The sequence below is a fragment of the Urocampus carinirostris genome, chromosome 3 (assembly GCF_059441175.1).
Source record: "Urocampus carinirostris isolate Australia breed hairy pipefish chromosome 3, RoL_Ucar_1.0, whole genome shotgun sequence".
NCBI classification, from domain to species: domain Eukaryota; kingdom Metazoa; phylum Chordata; class Actinopteri; order Syngnathiformes; family Syngnathidae; genus Urocampus; species Urocampus carinirostris.
Genome location: NC_142351.1, coordinates 65,843,458 through 65,868,459, shown reverse-complemented (window position 1 = coordinate 65,868,459; position 25,002 = coordinate 65,843,458). Strand labels below are relative to the sequence as shown.

General features: G+C 44.2%; 1 protein-coding gene across 3 annotated transcripts in view; it reads right to left on the bottom strand.

The window, feature by feature from the left end:
- The window catches only part of huwe1 (HECT, UBA and WWE domain containing E3 ubiquitin protein ligase 1), a 39,722-nt gene that overhangs the window by 7,868 nt on the left and 6,852 nt on the right, over positions 1–25,002 (bottom strand). The window contains exons 20-72 of one of the 3 annotated variants that reach the window (XM_088333039.1): positions 24,858–24,949; positions 24,585–24,787; positions 24,390–24,447; positions 24,135–24,311; positions 23,802–24,047; positions 23,502–23,635; positions 23,316–23,428; positions 23,064–23,234; positions 22,784–23,000; positions 22,588–22,710; positions 22,280–22,517; positions 21,784–22,131; positions 21,562–21,684; positions 21,380–21,475; positions 20,986–21,255; positions 20,512–20,664; positions 20,310–20,437; positions 20,142–20,223; positions 19,799–19,975; positions 19,171–19,716; positions 18,884–19,079; positions 18,638–18,805; positions 18,236–18,384; positions 18,101–18,167; positions 17,736–17,959; positions 17,439–17,650; positions 17,156–17,338; positions 16,884–17,056; positions 16,591–16,730; positions 16,424–16,499; positions 16,239–16,337; positions 16,044–16,171; positions 15,804–15,963; positions 15,479–15,707; positions 14,469–14,644; positions 14,293–14,382; positions 14,059–14,219; positions 13,941–13,983; positions 12,867–13,181; positions 11,615–11,819; positions 11,419–11,543; positions 10,539–10,759; positions 10,072–10,460; positions 9,353–10,001; positions 5,146–5,845; positions 3,920–4,011; positions 3,693–3,849; positions 3,489–3,621; positions 3,186–3,388; positions 2,909–3,117; positions 2,374–2,473; positions 1,987–2,136; positions 1,127–1,372 (exon numbers count right to left, since the gene is read on the bottom strand). In XM_088333039.1, the coding sequence (XP_088189165.1) occupies positions 1,127–1,372; positions 1,987–2,136; positions 2,374–2,473; positions 2,909–3,117; positions 3,186–3,388; positions 3,489–3,621; positions 3,693–3,849; positions 3,920–4,011; positions 5,146–5,845; positions 9,353–10,001; positions 10,072–10,460; positions 10,539–10,759; positions 11,419–11,543; positions 11,615–11,819; positions 12,867–13,181; positions 13,941–13,983; positions 14,059–14,219; positions 14,293–14,382; positions 14,469–14,644; positions 15,479–15,707; positions 15,804–15,963; positions 16,044–16,171; positions 16,239–16,337; positions 16,424–16,499; positions 16,591–16,730; positions 16,884–17,056; positions 17,156–17,338; positions 17,439–17,650; positions 17,736–17,959; positions 18,101–18,167; positions 18,236–18,384; positions 18,638–18,805; positions 18,884–19,079; positions 19,171–19,716; positions 19,799–19,975; positions 20,142–20,223; positions 20,310–20,437; positions 20,512–20,664; positions 20,986–21,255; positions 21,380–21,475; positions 21,562–21,684; positions 21,784–22,131; positions 22,280–22,517; positions 22,588–22,710; positions 22,784–23,000; positions 23,064–23,234; positions 23,316–23,428; positions 23,502–23,635; positions 23,802–24,047; positions 24,135–24,311; positions 24,390–24,447; positions 24,585–24,787; positions 24,858–24,949 (10,263 nt within the window). The remainder of the gene's footprint in view (positions 1–1,126; positions 1,373–1,986; positions 2,137–2,373; positions 2,474–2,908; positions 3,118–3,185; positions 3,389–3,488; positions 3,622–3,692; positions 3,850–3,919; positions 4,012–5,145; positions 5,846–9,352; positions 10,002–10,071; positions 10,461–10,538; positions 10,760–11,418; positions 11,544–11,614; positions 11,820–12,866; positions 13,182–13,940; positions 13,984–14,058; positions 14,220–14,292; positions 14,383–14,468; positions 14,645–15,478; positions 15,708–15,803; positions 15,964–16,043; positions 16,172–16,238; positions 16,338–16,423; positions 16,500–16,590; positions 16,731–16,883; positions 17,057–17,155; positions 17,339–17,438; positions 17,651–17,735; positions 17,960–18,100; positions 18,168–18,235; positions 18,385–18,637; positions 18,806–18,883; positions 19,080–19,170; positions 19,717–19,798; positions 19,976–20,141; positions 20,224–20,309; positions 20,438–20,511; positions 20,665–20,985; positions 21,256–21,379; positions 21,476–21,561; positions 21,685–21,783; positions 22,132–22,279; positions 22,518–22,587; positions 22,711–22,783; positions 23,001–23,063; positions 23,235–23,315; positions 23,429–23,501; positions 23,636–23,801; positions 24,048–24,134; positions 24,312–24,389; positions 24,448–24,584; positions 24,788–24,857; positions 24,950–25,002) is intronic. The other 2 variants (XM_088333040.1, XM_088333041.1) reach the window with 2 other exon arrangements.

Below are 25,002 nucleotides of genomic sequence, written 5' to 3'. Positions count from 1 at the left end.
ACAACTGAAACAAAAAACAAATATTTCTTGCACACGGGCAGCTCTTGTGTTTAATGGGTCCAAGGCACAGTTCTGAGGTCATGAGTTCAGCCGGCCTGTGCAGAGTTTCCATGTTCTCCCCGTGCTTGGGAGTTTCCTTTGCACAGTCCGGTTTCCTCCCATTTTTGAAAAACATGCATATATGGTTAATTGGCCAGTCCAAATTGTCCCTAGGTGTGAATGAGTGAATGAGTTGTCTTGTCTGTGTGCCCTGCTGGCGGGCACCCGGTTCCCCACCTACAGCCAGAAGATAGCTGGGATGGGCTCCAGCACCCCTGCGACCCTACTGATGATAAGCGTTTCAGATAATAAATGGATGGATTTCTTGCACACAAGACATCGTGCCTTGTACACATTACCTGGCACAGCTTTTAGCAATGGCAAAAACTGTTTGTTGAACTGCCACTTCTAATTCGATTTACACTTTCCCATAGTCGAAAGTGAACTTCTCTGTCCAAAGTTGCTATGTGGATTGTGGGTAGACCCAAGATATGTGTCTGCTCTGAAAGGCTCGACTAAAACCCCAACACAGTTTTGATAGTTAATTTGGTCATGCGATGTTGGCACGAAGGTAACTCAGTGAATTAAAAAAAAAAGGACAATTGATAAATGTTACTCTATTTTTAGTTTAAACAAACACATATGTTAATGTATTTACATGTTTAAGAATTATAAAAAATGGATTTAAGACATTTAACGTCAATCAAGTAGTTGGATCACCCCGTTACTGACAAAATACAGCCGTTACGTAATACCGTTTTTTTAGAACTGCATTATCCCCAGCACTGCTAGTGACCTGTTTGACTAAGGTTAACTTGTACTTATGCCAGCCCCCGGCAGATGCTCATCTTACACTTCAATGTCTGCTAGCGCAGCATGTAGCAGCTCGGCTACACTTAGGACAAATTTGGGGACACGGTTTCCTAGCATCTCACTCTCATGCAGCCATCTACAACTACACTCCCCAAGTAGATGGCGCCATTGTAATGGATTTAGACATACATCCAATCTTACTTAAGACAGAACGAAAACCGGTAGGATTTTACTTGTATGTGCTCGGATAAAGGTAGAGAATATTCGTTCTTACCAGCAAATCGCAGGAACTTCTGAGTGTCTGGCGGCAAGGTAGAGGATATGTGCATGGAGGATGGTTCCCGAGAGAAAAAGGGATCCAGAGATGATGGTGTCGCTGGTGTGAGCGGCGCTGGCGACAGGGGCGGAGGTTCATCTTTGATGTGGGACAACTGGCTTTCCCGAGTGTCACGAACAGGAGGTTTGCTCTCTCGCTCAGTGGCGTGGACGAGGAAGAACGCCTCTACAGCAGGTTGCAGAACTGATAACAATACCACAAATAAAAAAACTGTTATAGTCCAGAAAATATAGCATATTTTTTTCTGGGTCTCACCGAAGTATAAGTCGCACCAACCAAAAAATGCATAATTAAGATACAACATAATTCACATCTGGATTATAAGTCACATTTTTGGGGGGAGATAATTTGATAAAAACCAACAATATATATGTAATCTTTAAAGGCAATGTAAAATTGAAATATAATACGAACTCAATATGGCACGGTACACGTACGTGTACATCTTGGACACGCTCCAATACGGTACATAAGTAATGACGTAGCATATTAAGCGTTATTCTTGTAACCTTGGCATAAAGTACACACATACCCATCAATGCTATAAATGATGTGTTAATAATTTTGCATCCAAGTTTCACCTGTAGTACATGTCATTCCCCCAGGCAAAATATGGAAAAAACTGAAAAGGAAAATACGGTACTTGAGTGTATTTAAAGGCCTACGTCTTTTCTATTTGTTTTTAAATGGATATATTCTCTCAAATCAGAGTACAGATTCCAGGTGGTATTTATAATGAATTACTTTTTTTTTTTTAAAGCACACAGACGTCCTGAGCGACTGCGTATTACACCTACCCAACACCGCATGCTGGTCATGGGACTCTTCTAACTCTTTCAGGCATTCCCCGAGCATGTCCCACAGCTCATCAAGCAGGAGCTGTTCGCTGAGCAGAGGGAGGTCTGGGAGTTTCTCCTCACTGTCAGACTGGCTGTTTCCTTCTTCATCTGAGCAAACATGTTCACAATGAATTTAGTTGCTGCATTCTCTGCACGGAGCAGACAAGACACGGTAAGACGTAAGATAAGGCTGGACAGATAATGCAGCTTTGATAGTTGCTGAAAGAAAAAGTGATGCTAGGAGGAGCTTGCTGGGACCATAAAGACTGCTCAACACTTTTAAGGACAATTTGGTCTGCCATTCAAACTCTCAAAATTTCACAACAATTAGGATGGGTGGCTTACCCAGAATGGAAGAGTCCAGGTCCATAGACTGCTGGTCAACATCCATTGGCGTCTCATCCCGGTGAGCCATCTGCGCCTCGGACACTGACTGAATTTCGGACTGATAATCCCATTGGTGATACAAAGAAATTTGACACACAAACATCAAATTAGCATGATTTTATCTTGACATAGAATTAATGATGGCAATGAGGATAAAGCATGAAGCAACTTTAGCCAGCCACCACTGCAACTGCCGATACTGAATATCAACAGGTTTAGGTGTTTGGTGCAGTCACATATTTACAATTATGCGGAGACCGCATATCTGCTGTGTTACGGACAAGTTATTTTAGAAGTATATCTTTGAACGATACATCGAAATTGATTTTATTTATATTTTTTATTTTTCAAAATTTTAACTACACTTAATAATGAGCCTGGGTAAGTCAACCAATAACATGTCCATTTTTTACAGCCATTGGTTTCAACTTATGAAAGCCCAATAAACGTTCGGTTTGCAGATTATTCTGCTGTCGACGCGGCCAGTGCTAACCGTAGCAGGAGCAGCCGTGCCAGCAGGGGGAGCCGCACCCGCAGGGGCAATGGATGCCGCGACTGATGATGCGGCAGTGGGCGCCGGCGCCTGTGTGAGCCGACGCGCTCGCTGACCCTCTCTCACCATCTGGATAATGGCGTCAGCCTCCGCTTCCAGCTGGCGGACGGCTGCCTGGATGCTGCTGGCCGGGCCAAGGCTGGACGAGCCTGGCCAATGAGCGAGAGGGGGGTAAAAACTCTGTTGCAATGTTTTCATTGGCGAGCAATTGTCTTACCTATACGCCCAGTTTGCTTAGCTTTTTTGTTGGCACGGCGTGTATCCTCGCGGAGTTGGATAATAACCTGCAATACTCGCAAGAAAAACTTCTGCGTGGAGGTCTTTGACGTCAACGAGCTCATACAGGGGAGTTGTAATTCTCTCCCGCCAAGTGTGCGCTTCTGGGCAGCCACGATCACGACACTTTCAGCGCCGTCAAACCTGTGCCGCCAACAAGAAGCGCAAGAAAGGTTGCGGTAATTGTTGATACAACGAATGAGTCTTGATACCATGTGAACTTAGTAATTTTTGTTTGGTCTACCTGCTGGTCATTTTGCCCTTCAGTCTGGCAGCGAGTGAAGAATCATCAGGTGGGGCATCAGGGGAATGCGAATCAGCGTGCGCTCCTCTCTGCTGCTCTAAGTTGTACTCCCGAAGTTCAGCCAGTAGCGTACCTAAAAGGGGTACCATTTGAAGGGTTTGAGAAAAGCCCTAACAAAAACTTATGCATCAGCATAGGACTGACCAATCTGTTTGCAGAGGGTGTAACCAAGATGTCTTGCTCCACTTAGCAACAGTCTGAGAACAGTGTCCCTGGTGGAACCGTCGCCTCTGGATAACTGCAGTAAAATATTCGCTGCATCTTCCAGGCCCTCTTCAGAACATGAGTGAGAAGTCAAGACCTAGAAGATTGAGAAGTGTATTTCACATTGAAATTTTTAAACAAAAAAAACCCACAACACCCTCTCATACCTCCACTGACAGCTGAAGCTGTTTTTCTGTAAGTCCAGCAGAAGCAATCTTGTTATCACTCTCGGTATTTACCAAAGCGTTCTTTGTTTTGGCTGTGTTGTAGGAATCAAACATGAATTAAGAACCACTCTTGTTATATGATGACGACATTGGGGCTGCAACTAACAATTAACTGTATAATTGATAAATCAGTTGATTATATTTATAATGAATCGATGAAAGATTGCTTTGAGACCATTTTAATTCCATCCTCTATTCAAATATTAAAGTTTTGGACTGATAAATAGTGCACAAAACAGAATGTTTTATAAACCATTTTTTAAAAAGTGTGTCAATTAACTTAAATATATACTATACACCTTCAAATATGCAAGATACTCTTTACCTACCACCTTGTCCAAAGATCATTATTATATTTGAACTTGTACAAAACAAAAAAAAAGAGCAATGAATTCTATTTAATGTATCGCACATTGTTTTAGCCACAAAAATATAGCAAACATGCACATCCACTTTTTAAAATGTCAACAAATTTATTTTTTTGGGTTAAACCTTGAATATGATAAACATTTCTAATATGAAAATGGCATACATTTAAGAATTTAACCCCTTGTGTAAAGTAAACATGTAATTATTTTTCTTTTTACGTTACTTATGGAATTTTTTTCTCCGTGCTTCTACAGCACTTTCTGTTCCCTTGAAAATAGTTAGACTGTTTCATGATGAAACAAAGTTAACACAACAAAGTTGAAACTTTATGCTAATTTTGTTCGTAATGATGTTTAACCCTAAAAAAGATTTGAAAAATCTTGGCGCCCTCTGCTGGATTTAGGTGGTAAAACGGAATAGTGTGCATTCTTATTTGCATAGATTTAACGTACTTAGTGGCTCATAGATCATGTGATACAACAAATCAGTGATCTAAATATTTGCCAACGTTTTTAATTGATTCTAATTGATTTAATCAATTAGTTGTTGCAACCCTAGATTTTACGAAAGGTTTAACACTCTTAAAATGAGGGAGCCAGCGCCCCTGCTTTACAGGCACTATCGAATTTACCGTAACTAAATGACTGTTGGAAAATTAGGTTCCTGGAAGAACAAAAGACAGGGTTTAAGCGATATTCCAAAAACCATGTAACAGATCTACTATCAACATAGTTTCTAACGCTTTCAAAAATTAATGTTATCGATTAGTTATGGCAGCCCTACACTACATTACTTACCTGTAAAAACTGTCCCAGTGGATGTTGGTAATGGGGTAGAAGTTGCAAACATGAGCAGGCTTGCTCCTGAGGAGGTGCTTTGAGCCTGAGGTCCACCACAGGTCACAATTGTGGGCGGGATGCTTGACATAGATGTGCCTTGTGTTGCGACATGGGCTGTGGGTCCTGAGTTGATGACGGTGCTAGGGTTGGCTGGCTGTGGGGTAGCATGGCCTGCGGGCACTTCCGTGGCCTTGTTGTCAGGCAGGGCAATGGATATGAGAGAAAGCAGACGCAGCAGCTTTTCAGTCAGCAAGGAGCTTCGCCTGATGACGGGATGGGAGAGCATGTTCATCAACTGACCAAGAGGGGAGGTTTCTAGGCTTAGCTGGAGTCCCTCGGCCTCGGCGTTGCCCCCTAAAGGCATAGTCTTCATGGAGGCTTTTCCTTTGCGACTGACATTCATGTTGTCCAGCTTGACCAGCAGGTCCCAGAAATCAGTGGAAATTCCCAGAGACTGTGGAGTGACTGTTGAGGAGCCAAAGGTGCTCTGTGCACTAGAAACATTGGAGTTGGGGTGGTTTTGAGCTTGGGAACTTGACCTTGATCCTCCACCGATTCCTCCTACGCCTGTAGAGCTTGAACAAAGACGGGCTTCCAGGTCAGAAGACGACACTGATAGATCCTTGCAGCGCTGCTGGGTAAAGTGACTGGGGAACACCTGGAATAGTGGCATAAAGAGGTTATAATAGTTCCTTAGTTATGCTTAGAAAACATGAGGACAGTCATTCCATCTGATATTCACGTTGAGATATTTTATCTTTCACTCATGTGTTCAGGGCTTGAGCACCTTTTTCATAACTAAATTCAAGCAAATTTTAGGCATTTTCAAAGGCCAATTTTTCCAGTATCATTAAAAGATCAATTCGGTGTGAAATGTGTATTTTGACGATACACGATCATCTCTGCAATTGAAGTATGAGATTTGGGTAAAAATGATTTTAACATGGAACAAACATTTTCAGTTGCTTGAAGTTCTCTCCATTAAAATTTACCGCTGGGAAAAGCCACTTTCAATGTTTACATGGCCCTTAACTAATGTTCATAACTGATACATAACGCTTGCATTAATACACTTTTTATAGTGCCCTCCTCCATGATCTGCTACCTTATCGTGGTGGAGTTTGTGTGTCCTAGGAGCTATGTTGTCGGGGGCTTTAAGCCCCTGGTAGGGTTACCCATGGCAAACGGGTTCTAGGTGAGTGGCCAGACAAAACGCAGATCAGAAGACCCCTTGTGAAGAGAAAATACGTTGGTCCACAATTTCCCTCGTCCGGACGCGGGTTACCGGGGCCCCCTTCTGGAGCCAGGCCTGGAGGTGGGGTCTGCTGGCGAGCGCCTAGGGGCCTTTGCTCACGGGGTCCGGCCGGGCACCGCCCGAAGGGATGACGTGGGGACCCTCTTCCACCACCTGTAGGAGGGGCCAAAGGGGGCGGGTGCGTAGAGAGCTGGGTAGCGGCCAAGGGAGGGGTCCTTGGCGCAAAGATCCCCGGCTACAGAAACTGGCTTTTGGGACAAGAAATGTTACCTCTCTGGCAGGGAAGGAGCCTGAGTTGGTGAGGTTGAGAAGTTCCGACTAGATATAGTCGGACTCACCTCCACACACGGCTTGGGCTCAGGTACCAGTCCTCTCTTCCACTCTGGAGTTGCCCGTGGTGAGAGGTGCAGAGCCGATGTGGGCATATAAGTTGCTCCACGGCTCTGGGCCTGTATGTTGGGGTTCACCCCGGTAGACAAGAGGGTGGGGTTAGGGTTCCGCATTGAGAGGAGCCAGTTGAGGTGGCTCAGGCATCTGATAAGGATGCCTCCTGGACGCCTCCTTCGGGAGGTGTTCCGGGCATGTCCCAGCGGCAGGAGACCCCGGGGACGACCCAGGACACACTGGAGAGACTATGTCTCTCGGCTAGCTTGGGAACGCTGTCGGATGAGCTGGAGGAGGTGGCTGGGGTTAGGGACGTCTGGGCTTCCCTTTAAAGGCTGCTGCCCCCGCGACCAGACCCCGGATAAGCGGAAGATAATGGATGGATAGTGCCCTGTTTAGGTGGGGCAAACCGTTGGCAAAAAATCAGATTCAGATTCAGATTCAGATTCAGATCTACTTTATTGTCATTCTAGTACACGTGTATACAGAACGAAATGTCGATGGATCTGACTCCCACAGTTTCCCTCAGTGTCCTTCAGTGTACAGATATAAATAAAGCTGTATTGTGTTATTTACCATAGTGCCGATAGTGCAAGAAGAGACGCTAACCAGATGTGCAAGATGGGCAGTCAGGTTAACAAGTCAGGTACACAGTACCATTATATTGTAAACAATAACACTGTGAGTAATAACACTGTAAGTAACAATAGTGCAGAGATCAAATGTGCAAGGAGTGGCAAGCTATAAAAAAACTGCCACTAGTGCAAAAGTCAAATTAGCAGCCGTTTAGATTTAAGTTAACTATATGTTAGATTGACCATTTAACAGTCTAATGGCCAGGGGGACTAGACTATTGCGGAGCCTGGTGGTCCTGCACCGCACACTGCAGTACCTCTTCCCAGAGGCTAGCAGAGTGAATAGTCCATGATGGGGGTGAGAGGGGTCCCCGGTAATGTTCTTAGCATGGGATAAGCAGCGCTTCTGGCCAATGTCCTGAATGGAGGGAAGTGTAGTCCCGATTATTTTCTCCGCTGTCCTCGTTACCCTCCTCACACTACCCCAGTCGGTAGCGCTGCAGCCTCCACACCACACAGAGATACAGCTGGTCAGGATACTCTCTATGGTGCCCCTGTAGAAAGTGATGAGGGATGGTGGGGGCAGGTGGGCTCTCCTCATCCTCCGCAGGAAGTACAGGCGCTGCTGTGCCCTCTTAACCAGAGATGCAGTGTTCACGGACCAGGTGAGTTTGTTTGTGATGTGCACCCCTAGGAACTTGATACTGCTGACAACCTCCACAGCCTTGTTGTTGATGCAAAGTGGGGCATGGTTGGGCTGGTTTTTCCTAAAGTCGACAATGATCTCTTTAGTCTTGTCAACATTCAGGACCAGGCTGTTGTCCTTGCACCAGCCCACCAACTGCTCCACTTCCTCTCTGTAGGCCAGGTCGTTGTCATCCCTGATGAGGCCCACCACCGTTGTGTCGTCAGCATACTTCACGATGTGGTTTGTGGCGGACCTAGGGACGCAGTCGTGTGTCATCAAGGTGAACAGCAAGGGGCTTAGGACGCAGCCTTGGGGGGAGCCCGTGCTGAGGTAGATGACATCTGAACTGTTCTGACCTATCCGCACAGATTGGGGTCTGTCACAGAGGAAGTCCAGCAGCCAGTTCCGCAGGGGGGTGTTGAAACCCAGAAGCCCCATTTTGTCTACCAGATGTTGTGGGATGATGGTGTTGAATGCTGAACTGAAGTCCAGGAACAGCATCCGCACATGGGTGTTCTTCTCCTCTAGGTGTGTCAGGCTCAGGTGAAGCGCAGAGGAGATGGCATCCCTGGTGGAGCGGTTTGTCCTGTAGGCAAACTGAAAGGGGTCGAATGAAGAGGGGAGACTGGAGGTGATGTGCTCTTTAACCAGTCTCTCGAAGCACTTCATTATGATAGGAGTCAGTGCAACGGGCCGGTAATCGTTGAGTGATAAGATCTGGGTTTTCTTTGGCACTGGGATGATGTTGGCAAATTTGAAGCATGATGGTACTTTGGCTTGGTCTAGCGAGGTGTTGAAAATGTCTGTTAGTACACAAGCCAGCTGATCGGCGCACTCCCTAAGTACCCGCCCCGGAATGTTGTCCGGGCCTGGAGCCTTCCTTGTGTTGACCCTTCTCAGGGTCTTCCTCACGTCAGATGAGTCCAGGTGGAGTGCTCTTTCGTCCTGATTTGGAGCCGAAAACATTTGCACTCTTTGATGCACCTGACGTAATGAATTTGTAGGGAGCGACGACACTTCACATGACAAAGTGCAAACCATTTTTTTTGTTTAATGCATGGTCTTGGAGTCAGACTGACAAGAAAAATGGCAAGAATTTTAAACCTTTTCAAGCACTTTTCTGACCTTGAAAACACATTAAAATTCAAGAATGACGTACGAACCCTGTGTGATAGTTTTTAGGGTACCTCCGCTTTGAAAAGCAGGCAAATTTGCACATTGTCAAGAACACAAATGCAAAAAAAAAATGAATGCAAGTTTTACCTTTGCTAGTTGAATAAGTGTATCCAACACATGCCGACAGACGACAGGGGCAGCTTGCGGATGAATGTGCACAGTAGATCCTCCACCTCCTGCACACGCGACCCCGGGAGCAGCTCCCGACACAGCTCCTCCTCCAAGAGCTCCGGATGCTGTAGAACTGGCAGCCGAATGCCGATCTGCGTGTTTCCTACCAGACACCCGTTGAATCTGGAAAATGTTAGTTCGGCAGCCCAATGCTGCATCCATTGACACAGAAAGCCAAGAAAGCTGGCTCGAACTACGAGACTCCACTCGGTTTAGAAGCTCTAGAGAGGAGGAGGAAGCGGAAGAACAGAGGGAGGAGGTAGCTGAAGGTTTCCCTCCACAGCCAGCTTGGCTGCTCCTCTTCCCACGAGAATCTTCGCTGCGTGAGGTCTCCACACACACTTCGCTCTCACTACTGCGTTGGAGGATGGACAGGAGGCTGCGAATGACCCAGCCACGTGTCTGAGAGTGATAACACAGGTTCCTGAGCACACGATGAAGACGGCTGGTGTTGAGCTTGGGTTCGTCGACAAAAAGCAACACCAGCAGGCAGGACAAGGCCTCGTGATCAAGCAGCAAACGACCGCGCAAACGCAACAAGGAATCTACACTGGAACTAGATGGTCTGCAGGAATGACATTAAGAATCAGAATCAAAAACATTTTTATTCCTTTAATAAAGGTAAAAAAAATTACCTGAGGTTAGAGCTCGCATCTGAAAATGGGCCTCTTCTCTGCACAGCTAATCGGGTGTACTGTACGCCACGATTGCTCCCTAAGCGACTGGTGAAGGCTGGGGAGCGTAAGATGGCCGAAAGTGCTGACGTGGAGCTGTGACCAAAGAGCCTCTCGTGCATCAGCTGCCGCTGTCGCGCCTCTTGCTCTCGGCGCAAAGCAGCTGCTTCAGCGGCAATGTCGGGTGGCATGACAGCCAAAACGCTGTCCTCCATATCTTCCAGGACGCTGCGTCGCAGCTCTGAGGGCAACGTCTGGATAAAGGTTACTGGATCCAGAGGAGTATCTCCTTGTGTGGGCTGCTGAGAAACCTCCCTTCGCTGTTGCTCAGCTCTCTGCTGGGCAAGGACCTGTAAAGTCAATGAAAAACTTAAACTTCTGCAATCAAAGTCTGCCTTTTTTGGTGTCGTTATAAAGCATGTTCTCACTTCCTCCTGTATGGCAGGCGGCAATGCAGCCAGAAACTCTGGGCTGACTTCTGTAACCCCCGGTCCAGTTAGTAATGAAGCAGCAGATGACGGCAGGCTGGTGACAGCGGCTGAGCGCGATGGCGGTCTTATTCCCAGCTGATTTTGAAGCACTTCTCTACGAATGTCCTCAGGAAGAGCTGCCAAAAAAGATGGATCCACACCCTCCGGAAGACTGATTCCTGCATTTAAATAAAAAACACAATTACAATGCCTAGTCATATGGGGTGAAAGTTTGGGTGGTAAAAGTAGATAGGGTGGGTGCTAATAAGTGCTTAATGTAAATTTGAAATGTTGCTTAGTATTTTTCTTCAAAAGATGCGGTAATAGGTTTATAATTTGGATTAAGTATTACAAACGTAGCATTAAACTACATTGAATTTTAAATGTATCATTTCATTAAATTGATCAAATTAAAAATATTTCTCAAAAAATATTTTTTTAAGTGGACGAATACCATTTTTGCTCCTCCTCTTAGTTGTAATTATATTCTAAAAATACAAAGTGAATTGTTTGGTGAGGTGCAAGCTTTTGTTTTTGGCATTGGTATTTTCATTACAGATAAATGCAATGTGTTTTTGAAGGATTCAAATCCAAACATTATCATGTTTTGTTGCTTTTGTGGGAAGTGACAACCTTAGTAAAATGTATAAATTTGTATGCAAAACTGGCACCTGACCTACATGAGACATCAAAAGGCTCGGGAAAGACAGCACAACCCTGAATCACTTCTAATCAATTTCTCACTAACCAAATTGATTGTGAACTAAAGGGAAGATATTCCTTTGAAGACTAGAAGCTTAGACAAATTTTTGAAATGCCAATTGTAAAAACCTCATACCCGCAAGTGGATCCTCTTCCACGTTGCTGGTGGATGGGAGAGGCTCTTCCTGAATAGCTCGGGATCGGCTGTCAGCACTGTCACTCCTGATTATGGCTTCGCCAGTAGATGAAACTAAAATGGAGCTGATATAGACCATTTCTTCACAATCTATTTCCTTTAAATTAACAATGAAAATAGATATGCAGAAACTCACCCAGTCTCTGTAGTTTGTCTCTCAGTCAAACCAATCTCCCCGGTATCAGACAGATCCTGGGTGACAAGGGCAGTCTGGGCCTGATTGGAAACGGCTTCGTCTTGAGTGGCAGAGGCAGGGCTGCTCGTGTCCATTGGTGAACCCTCCAGTCGTGATACACCCACAAGGGTTGGCTCGGAGCTCTCCGCCATATCTGGGCTTGAAGCTAGGGGAAAGAAGTTTAGAGGGGAAAAGAATGTCATTTCAGTCCGTAAAGAATTGTGGAAATGACTATGATGATTCCTACTGCTTAAGGTAAGTTCAAGACTTTTTAATGTCTTTTGAAAACAAATTTAAAAGCAAGTCAGAAAGAACAACACAATTGAAACAAACATTTTTTGCCTCATTACCTGGCAAAGCTTTTAACCATGGCGAAAAACATTCGGCAGACAGCCATTTCTCATTAAATTTACTCATCCAAAGAAAACATCACCGTTTGAAGTTGATATGTGTATCGTACCTAAGACATGGGTCTGCTCTAAAAGGCCCTGACAGAAACCACATCCCTAATTTGATAGTTCCGTTATTGTGGTCACGCGATGTTGCCATGAAAGTAAATCGGTAAATTATTAAAAAGATAATCGAGAAATGTTACGTAGATTCTTAAGTTCAAACAAATATGAATCTTGGTAATGTGTTCACATTTTTAAGAATTTCTCATTTGGATATAAGACATTTTAAGGCCTTATATCTTTAGAATAATGATTGAAGTGTATTTTAAGACGTATCAAGGATCCGCAGAAACCTTGTATAAGTATATACCTTTATAAGGCATCCTAAAATGAAGATTTTTATCTGAAAAACACTGCTGATTTAACTACTCGCTGATTATAATAGAAGAAGAATAGAATTTACTTTTATCGTCATTCTTTGTAAGAATGCACAGAACGAAATGTCGATACACCTGAACCGTACAATTGAACTGTAGCGAGCCGAATGCAGCCGCAGCCAAACAGGGCGCAGCCATTTTAGTCATTAGGTGACCAGACCCTCCAATTCCAACCCTTAATGCTGAGCGCCAAGCAGGGAGGCAATGAGTACCAATTTTGTAAGCCTTAGGTATGACTCGGCCGAGGCTTGAACCAGCGACCTCCCAGTCTCAGAGCGGGCGCCCTACCATCTAGGCTACTGAGCTGGTAAGTTAGCCTACCTTCCCTGCCCTCATTCAATGCTTCTTCTAAACGACCAGTATGTCTTCTACTGAATTTCTCACCAATCGTAGGTGCTGGAGACATTTCCATCTGTGATGTCTCAGCTTCACTGTTGGGCCTGTCAGTGACAGACAATGGAGGAAGGTGTGCACCCGCCAAAGCAGCCAATGAGCTAGCGTGTGACTCTGCCAAGAGTAAGCCTGCCATCGGTGGGTGGACTTGTTGATTAATGGCACTTTCCAGAGAAACCAGGGCCTGTTCGTGTGGTGCTGGGGTAGTGGGGGTGACTTCTCCAGAAGGAGGGGCAGTGAGGAAGCCTTCAGATACCTGAGGTGGCTCCAGACCAGATGCTGCACTTCCTTGAGATTGCTCACCCTCTAAAACAAGAACATTTAGAACAGTGGTTAATGTACGAAAAATGATTTCTCTTTTGGGCAGGTAAGCAAATACATATTTGCTGTTAAAACTGCAGTAAAATACTGTGTACAGCGTCCAGAAAACACTTGTCACCAACTATTTTCTCACTTTCTGAACAATGTGGAGATTAGCACAAGATCATGAAAATAAAATAATTTTTATTATTATAACTTTTATTATCACAAAAATTGTTTTATTGCATATTACAACAAGTTAGTGTATTTGTTGTAGAAGTGTAGAACTAGCAACATCAGTAAGATCTGTTCCAAAGATTCCAGCAATTAAAATTTGAGTTATGGCCATGGCAAAGATGGCCATGATTTGTTTGCAGATGGCCAAAAATATAATCAAGATTCAATCGATTACATTAATATCAACACGTTGTCAAATACTTCTACTGAGGAAGGCAGCAAGTTGTATAGTTATCTCCCGAAAGGGGTGTAGAATCCTGTTCCCCCAAAACAACACAACTTACTACCTCACCACAGCATAACCAGCTTCAAAATTATGACAATATGTATATTTTCCTGCAGAGGATTTGGCCAAGATGCTGTGGCGCTGCCCTAAGAAAGACAGTAGACTGTATAGTTATCTCCCAGATCTGGTATGATCCTAAAACTATACAAACTACTACCTCATCCCAGAGCTCGCACTGTTGATTTTTGCTGCCTGGTCATTTAAAATAAAAACATGGGGACAGCTTTTCAACATACGAGTACCTGCAGTGGTCTCCACACCATTAAGCGTACCCAATCCAGAACCCTATACAGAAGAAAAAGAACAATTGAAAATGTTTGACAATGCAAGTTATGAAACAATTCAAAGGAGAAAACCCACCGGCACACTCGCTTCTCTGGTCTGCTCAGCGCCAGAGGCCCTCCGCTCGTTTTGTTTTGCCTCCTCCTCTTCGGCCAGTTGCCGCCTCCGTTTCTCCCTACGCTCTTCTAACTCTTCGTCTCTCAGACTTTCCAGATGCTGCAGGATCTGCACCTTCACAACTGAAAACAACCACACATGTTACAGGAAATCATTGGAAAAGCATCAAAACTTGGTTAAACTGTTAATATCTACCTGCTACACAGTCGTGCATACTTTCAGCATCTAGGACTTTACACTCATCTGTCCATCTGGTTAGAGCAGTAGGAATGCTTGAGAGGGTGCCTGGTGAAACAAAAAGTACAAAATGTTAAGATTAACAATAAGTTTCGACACAACGTCAACCATCACAGGAAAATTAGTAGCCTCACCGGCTTGACCTCCTGTGCTATTCTGTTCATGGAAAAAGTCGTCAAATTCATCATCAGAACGTGCAATGATGTGGACATCCTCATTTCCCACCAATAGACGAGCTCGACCACGGGATTGCAGGGGCAGAGAGCTTGACAATTGTAAAATGTCTGCTGCGGCACTGGGACCCAACAATCTAGAAACAGAAGGTCGATATGTTGAAATCTCTGAAGGTATAACTTTAGTGGCGTTTTAATTATACATTTAAAAATGATTTGCAAATCATGAGTTCCCTGTCTTTCATCTATCCATTTTCTGTGCCTCTCATCCTCAATTAGGGTGGCAGGAGCAAGCTCTTTAAAAAAATGTCTGTGCGTTTTACTATGCCTGCGCCTATTAATAAAAAAATGTTAGTAATTTGTACGAAATATTTAAATAAACCACAACCCAACTAAGTTATGCTACTGCTGTATTTTCAAATATACGCACTTGTAAACCTTGTCTGTAGGCAGATGTAGCAGAGGACACCCGCGTCCAATTAACAGCTGCGTCATATGCATGTGTTAAATACAGAAATAGAACCAGCAACTGGGACTACGCTTCTTTAACACGGTGCGCCCTACGGTTGTGTAAACATGGTATAGTTTGTAAATCTATTACACAGATGAGACATTGATTCTTTAACACTTTTAGGAGTGAAATTTAAAACTTGTTGACCAAATTTCAAATATTTTCAATGCTTTTATCTCCAGTTAACAAATGTAAGACTAAGTTTAAAGACATTGGGAACCCAGAGTGCCCAGAGGAAACCCACACAGGCGCAGTGAGATCATGCAAACTTAACACTGTTAGACGGTGGTAGCTGGAATTGAACCATGGATCTTGCACCGTTGGGCTGCGTGCTAACCACCCAGCCCGCTGTGCCACCCCCGCTTTTATTTATGTCCAACAAAATATAGCAACTTAATTTCGGATTGGTTTAAAGAGTTTTAATTTTCTGGCAGAGACTTTCCACAAACTTGGCCCTTACCTTTGTAGGATGAGAGGAGGGTTGGGCTGCCGGTTACCAGGATAGTGGACGTGGATGGTGTGGCCGCTGTTGGCAGTGAGCTGCCTAAGCGTACGTTGGCTTCGGCCCATGCCCTGCGCCAGACGACTGCTTGTGCCGGCCACCCCGAGTGTGAGGGAACCGTGATCAGCATGGCGCACCATCAGAGGGTGAGAGGAAGGAATGTTGCCTGGGGAGGGTGGGATGTCAGCTGATGGACCATAAACATAGGTACATATTAAGGAACAGAATGTGTTAACATTTTTTCAGTTCACTTAACAATATTTGACACAAACAGGAGTTTTACCATTGTTAGAGAACATGTTGTCAAACTCTATAATGAGGTCATCGTCTCTGTCAAATCTCTCAAAGCGGATGTGAGGTGCAGCATTTATGTCAGGGAAATCCTCATCCAACTCCATCTCTGAACCTTCGTCGTCATCATCGTCATCCCCTTCCTCATCATCCTTGCGAGAAAGTAGAAAGCATGAGTATTTACAAGCAACACTGGTCAGGTCAAAATTTTAAAAATCATGTTTATTCTAACCGGGTCTTCCTCTTCGTCCTCCTCCTCTTCCTCTTCTTCATCCTGGCTGTCGTCATCATCATTGCTTCCACTGGAGTCTTCCTCTTGTGTGTGCTCTTCGTCCTCAGGTTCCAGGATATTCATGGAATCTAATTAGAGAAGGTTACATTTTATAATTCTAAAAATATCAATGACCAAAAATTCTTACCAACTTACCTTCTCTGTTTGCCTGAAGAGTGGAAGCTTGGCTGATATTGGAGGGGGCTTCCTCCATCAGCACATCGTCTTGTGATTCATCCTCAGCACTTCGTCCGACTTGACAGAAAATGGAATCAATCTTTGCCTTTTTTTTTCATTTCACCTCATGCACAAATAAATGCTGACTTCACAAACAGGCTTACCTATTATTGTACTATTGACAGTGCCGCCGTCTCTCTCAAGTAGCTCATCAATCAGATCCACCAACTCATTCTCAACCTTGAAGCACATGTAAATATCTTGTCATGTCCATGTAGACGTGTTACCACGGAAACATTACAAATAGATAGAACAAAACAATGCCTATCACCTGCATGGCCTGCGTACTGAGAACTTCTGGCTGACCAGCAATGACTACTGTATCTCCCTCCGTTTCTCCATCCATCAGGTCGGTATCTGCTCCCTGCACTCTGTGGTTGCCCTCGACCGGTTCTGCTTCGCCAGATTCTCCTACAACAGATGCCAAACAACAATACCGTACTTATTTCAACATGGTTACACATTGGGGCAGGTGTCCTACTTGGAAGTGGCCTAGTGCCAGATTTTTCGCAATGGTTTCTCTAAATAGTCCTTTTGTGAAGTATAGAATTTTATTGTAATAACCTTGATCTTGCGTGTTACTGTTGTTATCTCTGGCAGCGCCTGCTGTGTCATGATCAGTCTTGTTCTTGTTTGAACAACCTTTACTCCCAAACAAACTGCTAGGCTGATTAACGATGCGAGACAGCGTCTCCAGAGGCTTCAGGGCAGCATTCACCGTGTTGGCCATGTTGGGGCTAAAACAATCATATAAGAAAAATTAAATATACAGTACACTTTTAATGTGTTACAATTGTGGAATAAAGCAGCAATACCACGGTTAACTAATGACATACCTGGACAAGTCCAAGCTGTGAGGCACACGTGCCAAGTCACTGACCAGGCCTTTTTTGAGAAATAGCCTGATGATATTATTCATGCCATTGTGTTGAGTCTTAGCTGCTGCTGTGCTATAGAAACTGGATGTGGAGGGACATGATTCCATGATGGTGCTGATTATGCACATTACAGCCTGAAGTCTGTGGAAGCCGGATCATGGAAAAAGCAGATGAAAAATGCATAAAAAGTTTACTAAAACATACTGGTAATACCAGAAGGTATGTAATCAATATTGCGTACCTTGCATGCTTCTCAGCACCTTCTGTCATTGCTAATGCTCGACTAAGAGCTGCCTTCACCTCATTCACCAAAGCAGCCTGAGCATCTGTGCCGGTGCCAGCAGCTGCTAAGCTGGCAAGAAAAAGGCGAGCCAAGGCTGGAGTGTCTTTGTCCTCTGAATTTTGTGTGTGAGGCAGCAAGTGGTCGAGCACAAAAGCGAGCACACTGCAATCCTGTTCAGAATACAAATGCTATGAGGAACATAATAATAATAATAATAATAGGTTGGATAACTGCTGACAACAGGTCATGACCCACCTCCTTAATAAGCTCCGACTGCCCTGCAGTGTAGGAGTAGGAGGCAATTAGTGTGGCAATGCCCACATACGAGCGCACCAGCTCAGCCAGAAGTCTCAGGATAGTGGAAGTTGGCATTAAAGGTTTGCTCGCCTTAACCTTTGCAGCTTTGGCCTCCTCTGAGCTGCTATTCTTATCTCCCTCTTGCTCTTTCTTTTCCTCCCGCATTTCTTCAGGTGTGGAGGCTAAGAATATTTACATTGTACTTTAACTTGAGAAAAAAAATTACCGCAATGGTTTTGTATATTTTTCTATTTTAAGGTGGACTTCAGTAAATTTCAACAGTTGTTTAAGCAGACTAATATATTGCTCGTCAAGCTAGTCACCTTCTCCTTGTGGTGTTCCAGACTGAGACGTTTCTGCCCCAGCTCCATCCGCAGCAAAAACCTGAGTCTATAAAAGAGTTCCCTGCTATAACCTCAACATTTTCATGAATGCCCCCTATCGTTAAGAAAACTCACATTGATATGAAATGCAGACTGGGAGTCAAAGTCACTGCCCTGCCGAGTGAGACGGTACTGTTGGTAAACATCATCACCCACGTCTTGTAACATCTGGCACAGGTCTTGGCTACCAGGAACGGCTGCCACACGCTCATCTGGACGCTCAGCTATAACCGCATAAACCATGCTAAACTATCATATTGAAAATACTCAAATCAAATGTGATCACCACAGGGCTGCAGTGATTTACATGACTTTAGAAGTCTACTAATGAGTCAAACAAATACAAATTACATTTGTACTGTGGTTTACCTAAAACTTTAAACATGGGAGGTTTGAAAATGAGAAGAAGAAGACTGGTGAACAAAGATTGCAAGTAGTTAAACAGGATAGCCAGTCTTTCCCAAATCAATAACTTACGTTCTTCTGGAGCATAATAAGCAGCCAAGGCGTTGAGCATGTCATATATCACTTCCTTGATTGTTTCAGGAATAGAAGGCAGTGGGGACAATTTCAGAGGAGTTGTTTTTACCAACTGCACAGCATTTGGTCCCTTAATACGTAGATTTTCAAACTCGTCGTCGGAGGCTATAGAAACACAGAAACATGTAATGAGTGACGCTCCAAAAAAAATTGAATTGTGCACTGAAATCCTAACTCATTTACCTGTGCCAGCACCGCGTGGTGCAGGCAGGGCGATGCGGACGCAATTGCTGGCAGTTTCAGCAAAACACTCAGGGTTGCGACACGCAGCAGGCCCCAGAACCCGTAAAATGTAATTTATTTCCCTTGAGCCAAGGCTGCCTGACACAACTCCTGATGTGGTACTCCCTGCTCCACTAGTCACAGCAGATCTTACCACCTGTAGAAGAGAAAAAAAAAAATCAAATATTTTTACACGACTCCAACCCATAAAATAGGAAGTAAAGGGAATCAAAATGAGCGCCTTAAACCTTTTCCATTGTGTGGCGCAGAGTAGCCGGATCCTCTATGATGTGTCTGAAAAGAAGTGTCACGAGAGGTGTGAAACCATTGAAACCAGAGGACTGTGTCAGGCCAAGGATCATTCGAGTGCTTTTCAGTTCGGCAAACATCATAGCATAGTGGTGCTTTCGTGTCAGACGCAAACAGAGGCGCAGTGTAGCATGTAGTGTGTCAGGGTCTACCGGGACACTTATCATGCTGACACAAGCCCGGATGAGAACAGTAGTCATGTCATCACTCAGGCCAACAATATTAGAGTCTTGCACATTTTCTGTCTCCTGGAAAGGTGTGGAGCAATATGTCTCTTCCTTGAGTTGGCTGGAAACATCCTTAGGGGCACTCAATTCCACTGTGGCCGCAGTGTCCAGATCAGTCAGAGTTTCCTCTGCTTTGCGCCGATCTACCTCTTCTTTCTCAGCGTCTGTTACGCATCCAGCCTTTGCTGGTTTGGATAAGCGTGGAACTCTCTGCACAGTTAACATCACTGGCCTGCGATTACCGGTTTCTTCATTAACCTACAACGATAAAAGATTTTAGGAGAACAGTGTGGACACCACATAAAAAAGTAAATTCTTGTGAAATCCATGTGTGTATTACCTGCACCATGTTATTAAACTGAACAGTGTATCTTCTGCGTCCAGCTGTAAAGCGAACATTTGTCTCCCCGGCCCTCCACGCAGAGTCAATGGTGCTGTTGTTTGAGGCGCTATAACTGCACCAACGGCCTGACCGGTCATCAAACCATCTCCAGTTGTTCCCATTAGGCTGAAGATACTTTGAGAAATGAAAACAATGTAAACAAGAATAAACTCGTTAAAAATGTCTTTAAAAAAAGGAAGAAAAAAAAAAGGTCCCCATCAGGGCCCCGACTTATAGTATTTTGATTTTAGTTTGATTACATTTTATTACTCCATAAAATGATCAAGAAGTTAAATTTTACCTTGTTCATTTGTGTTCTGCGCTGGGAAGATACTGCCATTTTCTCATAAAAGTCAATAATTAACAAGACTGGTGTAATCCATCTGAAAGGTTAATATGCAATTATTCATCAACAGATGCCCTAGATTTCAAAGCAGTTTTTTCGATCATGGTGATATCAAAAACATACTTGGGCGTCTGTATGTCTTTTTGATCCTTTGAAGCCTGCAGACAGGGCTGCACCACCTCCAGCAGCTTGATCAACAAATCCAGAATGCCACTCCTTTCTACAACCCTGGTGCACATGAGCTTCAGCTCCTATCAAAATCAAAAATGAAAAAAACCTCTGCATTTAAGAGTTTACTGTCCTGTTGCAAAGACCATTAAACTACCTCAAATAACAAGGTAAGCAGCAGAATTCGAGTGGCCAGTTTTGACGCCTGGGGTAGCGTGGCCATTTGTTTAGTCCATTCAGACACAGTCTTTGTGTCACTAGTAGTGAGAGGCACAGCTGCCTTGATCAACACACCCGCTGCATCCCAAACCTGTAAACAACCACAATTACAAAGTTTCGAAACAATCATACAGATGCATCAATATGCCTCAGTTCAATAATTGAATTGCCGACGTCGATTTACAATACACATTTAAAAACCATTTTGTTCTACAACTAAACAGAACTCACTCCTAACTTAAACATTAACACAAGATGCCACATTGGTTTAATGTAGCTATTAGGCTTAGAAATGATTTGAAAGTTGCAAATTATTGGAACCATTTCTAGAAAAAAAAAAAGCTTTTGAGATAATTCCGTACATAACAGCTATTCAAAGGTGGTACAACAAACTAAAGTTAAAATGACTTACCTGGTCAACCACTTGACCAAGGATGAGGTCTCTGTACTCTGGACCACTCCTTTTGATGGCAGTCATAAGCAGGTCACAAAGCCGGTAGACCGTGTCAGGAAGCTCATCAAGGAGGTGGAAGCAACCCGGCAGCATTGAATCGGTGAAGGCATGCAGCTCCTGGGGGTCGAGAGGTTCAGACTCCATGAAGCGCTCTAAGCAGCGGGCCTCTTCCTCCTCTGCACGCTCCCTGGCTCTCCTGTCCTCTTCCTCGCGCCGACGTGCCGCTTCCTAGAAGATGCTTTGGTCAACAATTTGTCTTAACGCTGTACATTCACAACATTTTCTCTATTAGGCATGTCAGTTCCTCTACATGCCAACCCTTAAGTTTTCCAAACAAATGATAAAGAATAACCTCAGGGGAGTCGGAGCGCTGCTCCATGCTGACCTCTTGGCCAAGTGACATGGCAATAGCTCTCATCATTTGGTCTTCTTCAGACATGGAGAGATCCTTCAGCCAAAATAGTCAAGCTTGTCAATAGCCTTAAAATAAGTGTTGGTCAGTTCAAGATTTTGTTAGCAGTTTATAAATCTCACCCTGACTGCTCCCCCAAGGTGAGGAGGAGGATGTGTAAGAAGATATTCCGTGGCTTGCTCCATGGTACTGGTGTTCAATAGTGCTTCCATTGCATGCTCTCTTGAGAAACCCATATCTATCAGCTGGAATCAAAAGAGAAAAAAAAACTTTTTTTAACATGAAACTTATGAATACACACTAAATACAAAACCAGATAGGTGTAATTAATAAAAATATATTACTTGCGTAAGCTGCGCCTGGTTAACTTGTGGTTCCCGTCTTGGAGTAGAATTAGTGGACTCCTCAGCTGACCCCCCAGCTGGAGGTCCAGTCGTTGGTGCAGCTGATGCTGGCGTTTCTCCACTTGTTGTCGATAAACCAGGAGCTCCACTTTGCCCCAGAGAAGGAGGAGGAGCCCCCTCGTCATCTGGTCTTACTGTTCCTTCTCTCTCCTTGGCCAGCCGCTCCTGGATCACCGGCTCTCCTCGCAAAATGTGACAGAGGATGGCCAGCATAGATTCAGCCATCCTGCCTCCATAAACTTTAAGGGGCTTCCTGTTCCAAAGGCTGCGGATGCAGCTGAAGGCAGCCTTAAATAAGGGGAAACGGTTTCATATAAAATTTGTTGTTGTCACCAGCTGATTAAAATAATGACAACCATGTAATATTGAGACATAGCAATTTGGAATAACTATAACAAGAATATACAACAGCACTAGATTAATCAAGGAAATTCACCTTTTGGGTTACTATGAGGAAGCGGAGTGCACTGAACTGAGGCGTGGTTGGTGTGACACCAGGCATCTTTGCTGGCAGGGAATGTGGAGAGTCCAACACAGTGCTTGGATTCACCATTTTCTCTACTAGCATCAGCCAAGCGTCGAGGAACTCTCCAGTCCCGTCCGGTAAGTCCACATGTTCCAGACCCTCAGACACAGGAACCTTTCCACCCATTGAAAGGGCCCAATTAAATGTCCTGGTAAAAGATTATCCCACAATTCACAATGCCTGTTTGATGGTTGAGATTTTGTTCTCAAATTACTTACTCAAATAAGGCATCATGTCCACCCGAACAGAAAAACTTTTGCAGCATCAGGTGGTATGGGTACTTTCTTTCATCGAACAGCATAGGAGATGTGAAGCCAACAGAGCAGATGAAAAAAGTCAGCCTAAAAAATGCACAGCACAAAAGCTCATAAAACACTCCGGACATTCCTTTTTTGAGCGTCATAAAGGTCTCACCTGAAGCGAGGGGTTGGTGTGTAAGGTGGGGGCTGCCAACTCAAGCCCTTGGTGAGAAGCTTCGTAAGAGCAGAGGCAGTAGCTCGGGCAGCAGGCGTTGGTGTTGTGCCCGTGGTTGTGGCATGGTGAGAACGGCGTTGGCGCACAGGGGAGCCGACGCACAATTTTACAAGAAGGCCAAACAGCTCAGCAAGTGCCCTCCCCAGTCGAGACGATGCTGAAAACAGCAAAAGTTATAGATATAATCCAAAATCTGTTGTGTTACGAAAAAAAGATTCACCGGAGAGAAGGGGTTTGATTTGTTTAATGCGTGTAGCCATTGCTGGGGTCAACTTGGACTTGGTCTTGGGGTCTGTTGAGGTGGGTTCGTCTGTCTCCATGGGAGCCAAGCTATCACTATCTAAACCAATTCCTTCCAACAATCCACTACTGGAAGGCTCTGGCTCTGAATCTATAGACATAAATAGATGGCAAAGTGTGTTTCTTAAATACAGGCAACAACTGTAAATATAGCTGTATTTAAAAAGGGTACCTGCTCTCCTAGAGCCAGAGGCTGAAGTATTTGCAGCACTATTATTGGGTTTTTCCTCTTTGGGTAGGAGTTTTTGCATGTCCGCCTGCCCAAACTCACAGCCTGGAGGCAAACTGTATGACCAACAAGTCAGGAAAGTAATAGTGGACCATGATGAGAAAAAAGTGGAGACAATAGTGATTATACCTGTTGGGCGTGCAAAGGGACAGCAAAACTGTGCTCTCCCACACTAGCGAGCAGTAGAGCTGACTCAGCTTGTTGAGAACACTCAGACCTAATTGGGATCCCCACTGGTTGACTGAGATTGCCCTAATCTCACTCTGTTGAAATGCAAACAATAGTTGCTGTCACACAATCAAAACTTTTTCAACGACAAACAGTAAACAGTTCTAGATTGAAACAGCTGAATTAACTGGTGTAAGAAAAGCAGCAACATTTGGTAAACTTCAGATAGAATGTGATCAAATAAACTCTGAAATGTATTACCTGTCCGACGCGACAGGTGTGGACGAACATGAGGATGTATGCGTGTGCAGCAGTAAGTGCATGCAGCAGTGGAGTGGCACGAGCTGACAATGTTGCGTCGGTCACGTGCCCAGCATTGGCCAGCTCCCTCAAAAGTACAGATCCACCCGGGACCTCGATCGGTCGATGAAGGGGCTCCAGAGATGTCAGAATCGTGTCGAGTTGGCACAATCCCTCCTGAAGTACTTTAGGCTCATGTGAGAGAGTCTTTGAAAATTAAAAAACAACAAAGTTTTAGTTTTAATTTTTGAATGCCGACTTGTTAAAAGTAAATTCAATCGGAAATGTACCCACCAAAATTGACTTGCACACTCCAGCAACAGCTTGGCAGGCTGCAGAAGTTGGAAAATCAATTGGCAAGTTGGGCAAGCCCAGAATGGAGACTAAAGGTAGCAAGCCTTTCTGATTCACAAACTCCTGACAGTGGTCATCCGTCGTGTTATTACTTAGAATGGATTCTACAAACTTCATCTAAAAAAACAGTCATGGTGGGTTAATAAAGTAATTGTGGCATACATAAATAAATCATTCGCCCGTTTCAACACTCACCACGTTCAAAATGTAATCCATTAAAGGAATTGGTATTCGCTCTTCAGTTCCCACCACCCTGAAATAAGTTAAGTGTTACAATGATGTAGAGTAAAAACGTCTGAACAGATTTTCCAAGTCATTACATTTGTATAATTGGAGCTGTATCTCTCTTAAAATAGACACCAAATTTCATACAATTTAAGTGGAACTGACTGTCTGTTGCTTTCCGCTTCCCCCTGCTGTTGGTTGAATGTGTGGAGGGCCTCTTCTTCCTCTTCATCCTCACTCGACGCTTCCTCAGCAGCATGGCTAGAGCGTGCTGGGGGCACGGCCACGGTACCGTCTGCTTTCTGGATCGACGGTTTCTGGCAGACATATTCTGGAGCTCGGCCCAAATTGCATATCTCCTCCAATAACTAAAATTATGAATCAACCGTTAGGGTTCACGGTATTGCCAGAACATCAGGGGAGAAGACTCAGAACGACCTTAATGATTGCAGTAGTGGCATCTGTCTTCAAAGTTGGTTGGTGTCTCATTAACTCATCAACAGCACTTCCCAAATTGGATGCAGTATCTCCTGCAAAAAGGAAGAAAATTAATCATCAAAGTAGGCAAAAAAAGAACCACTAA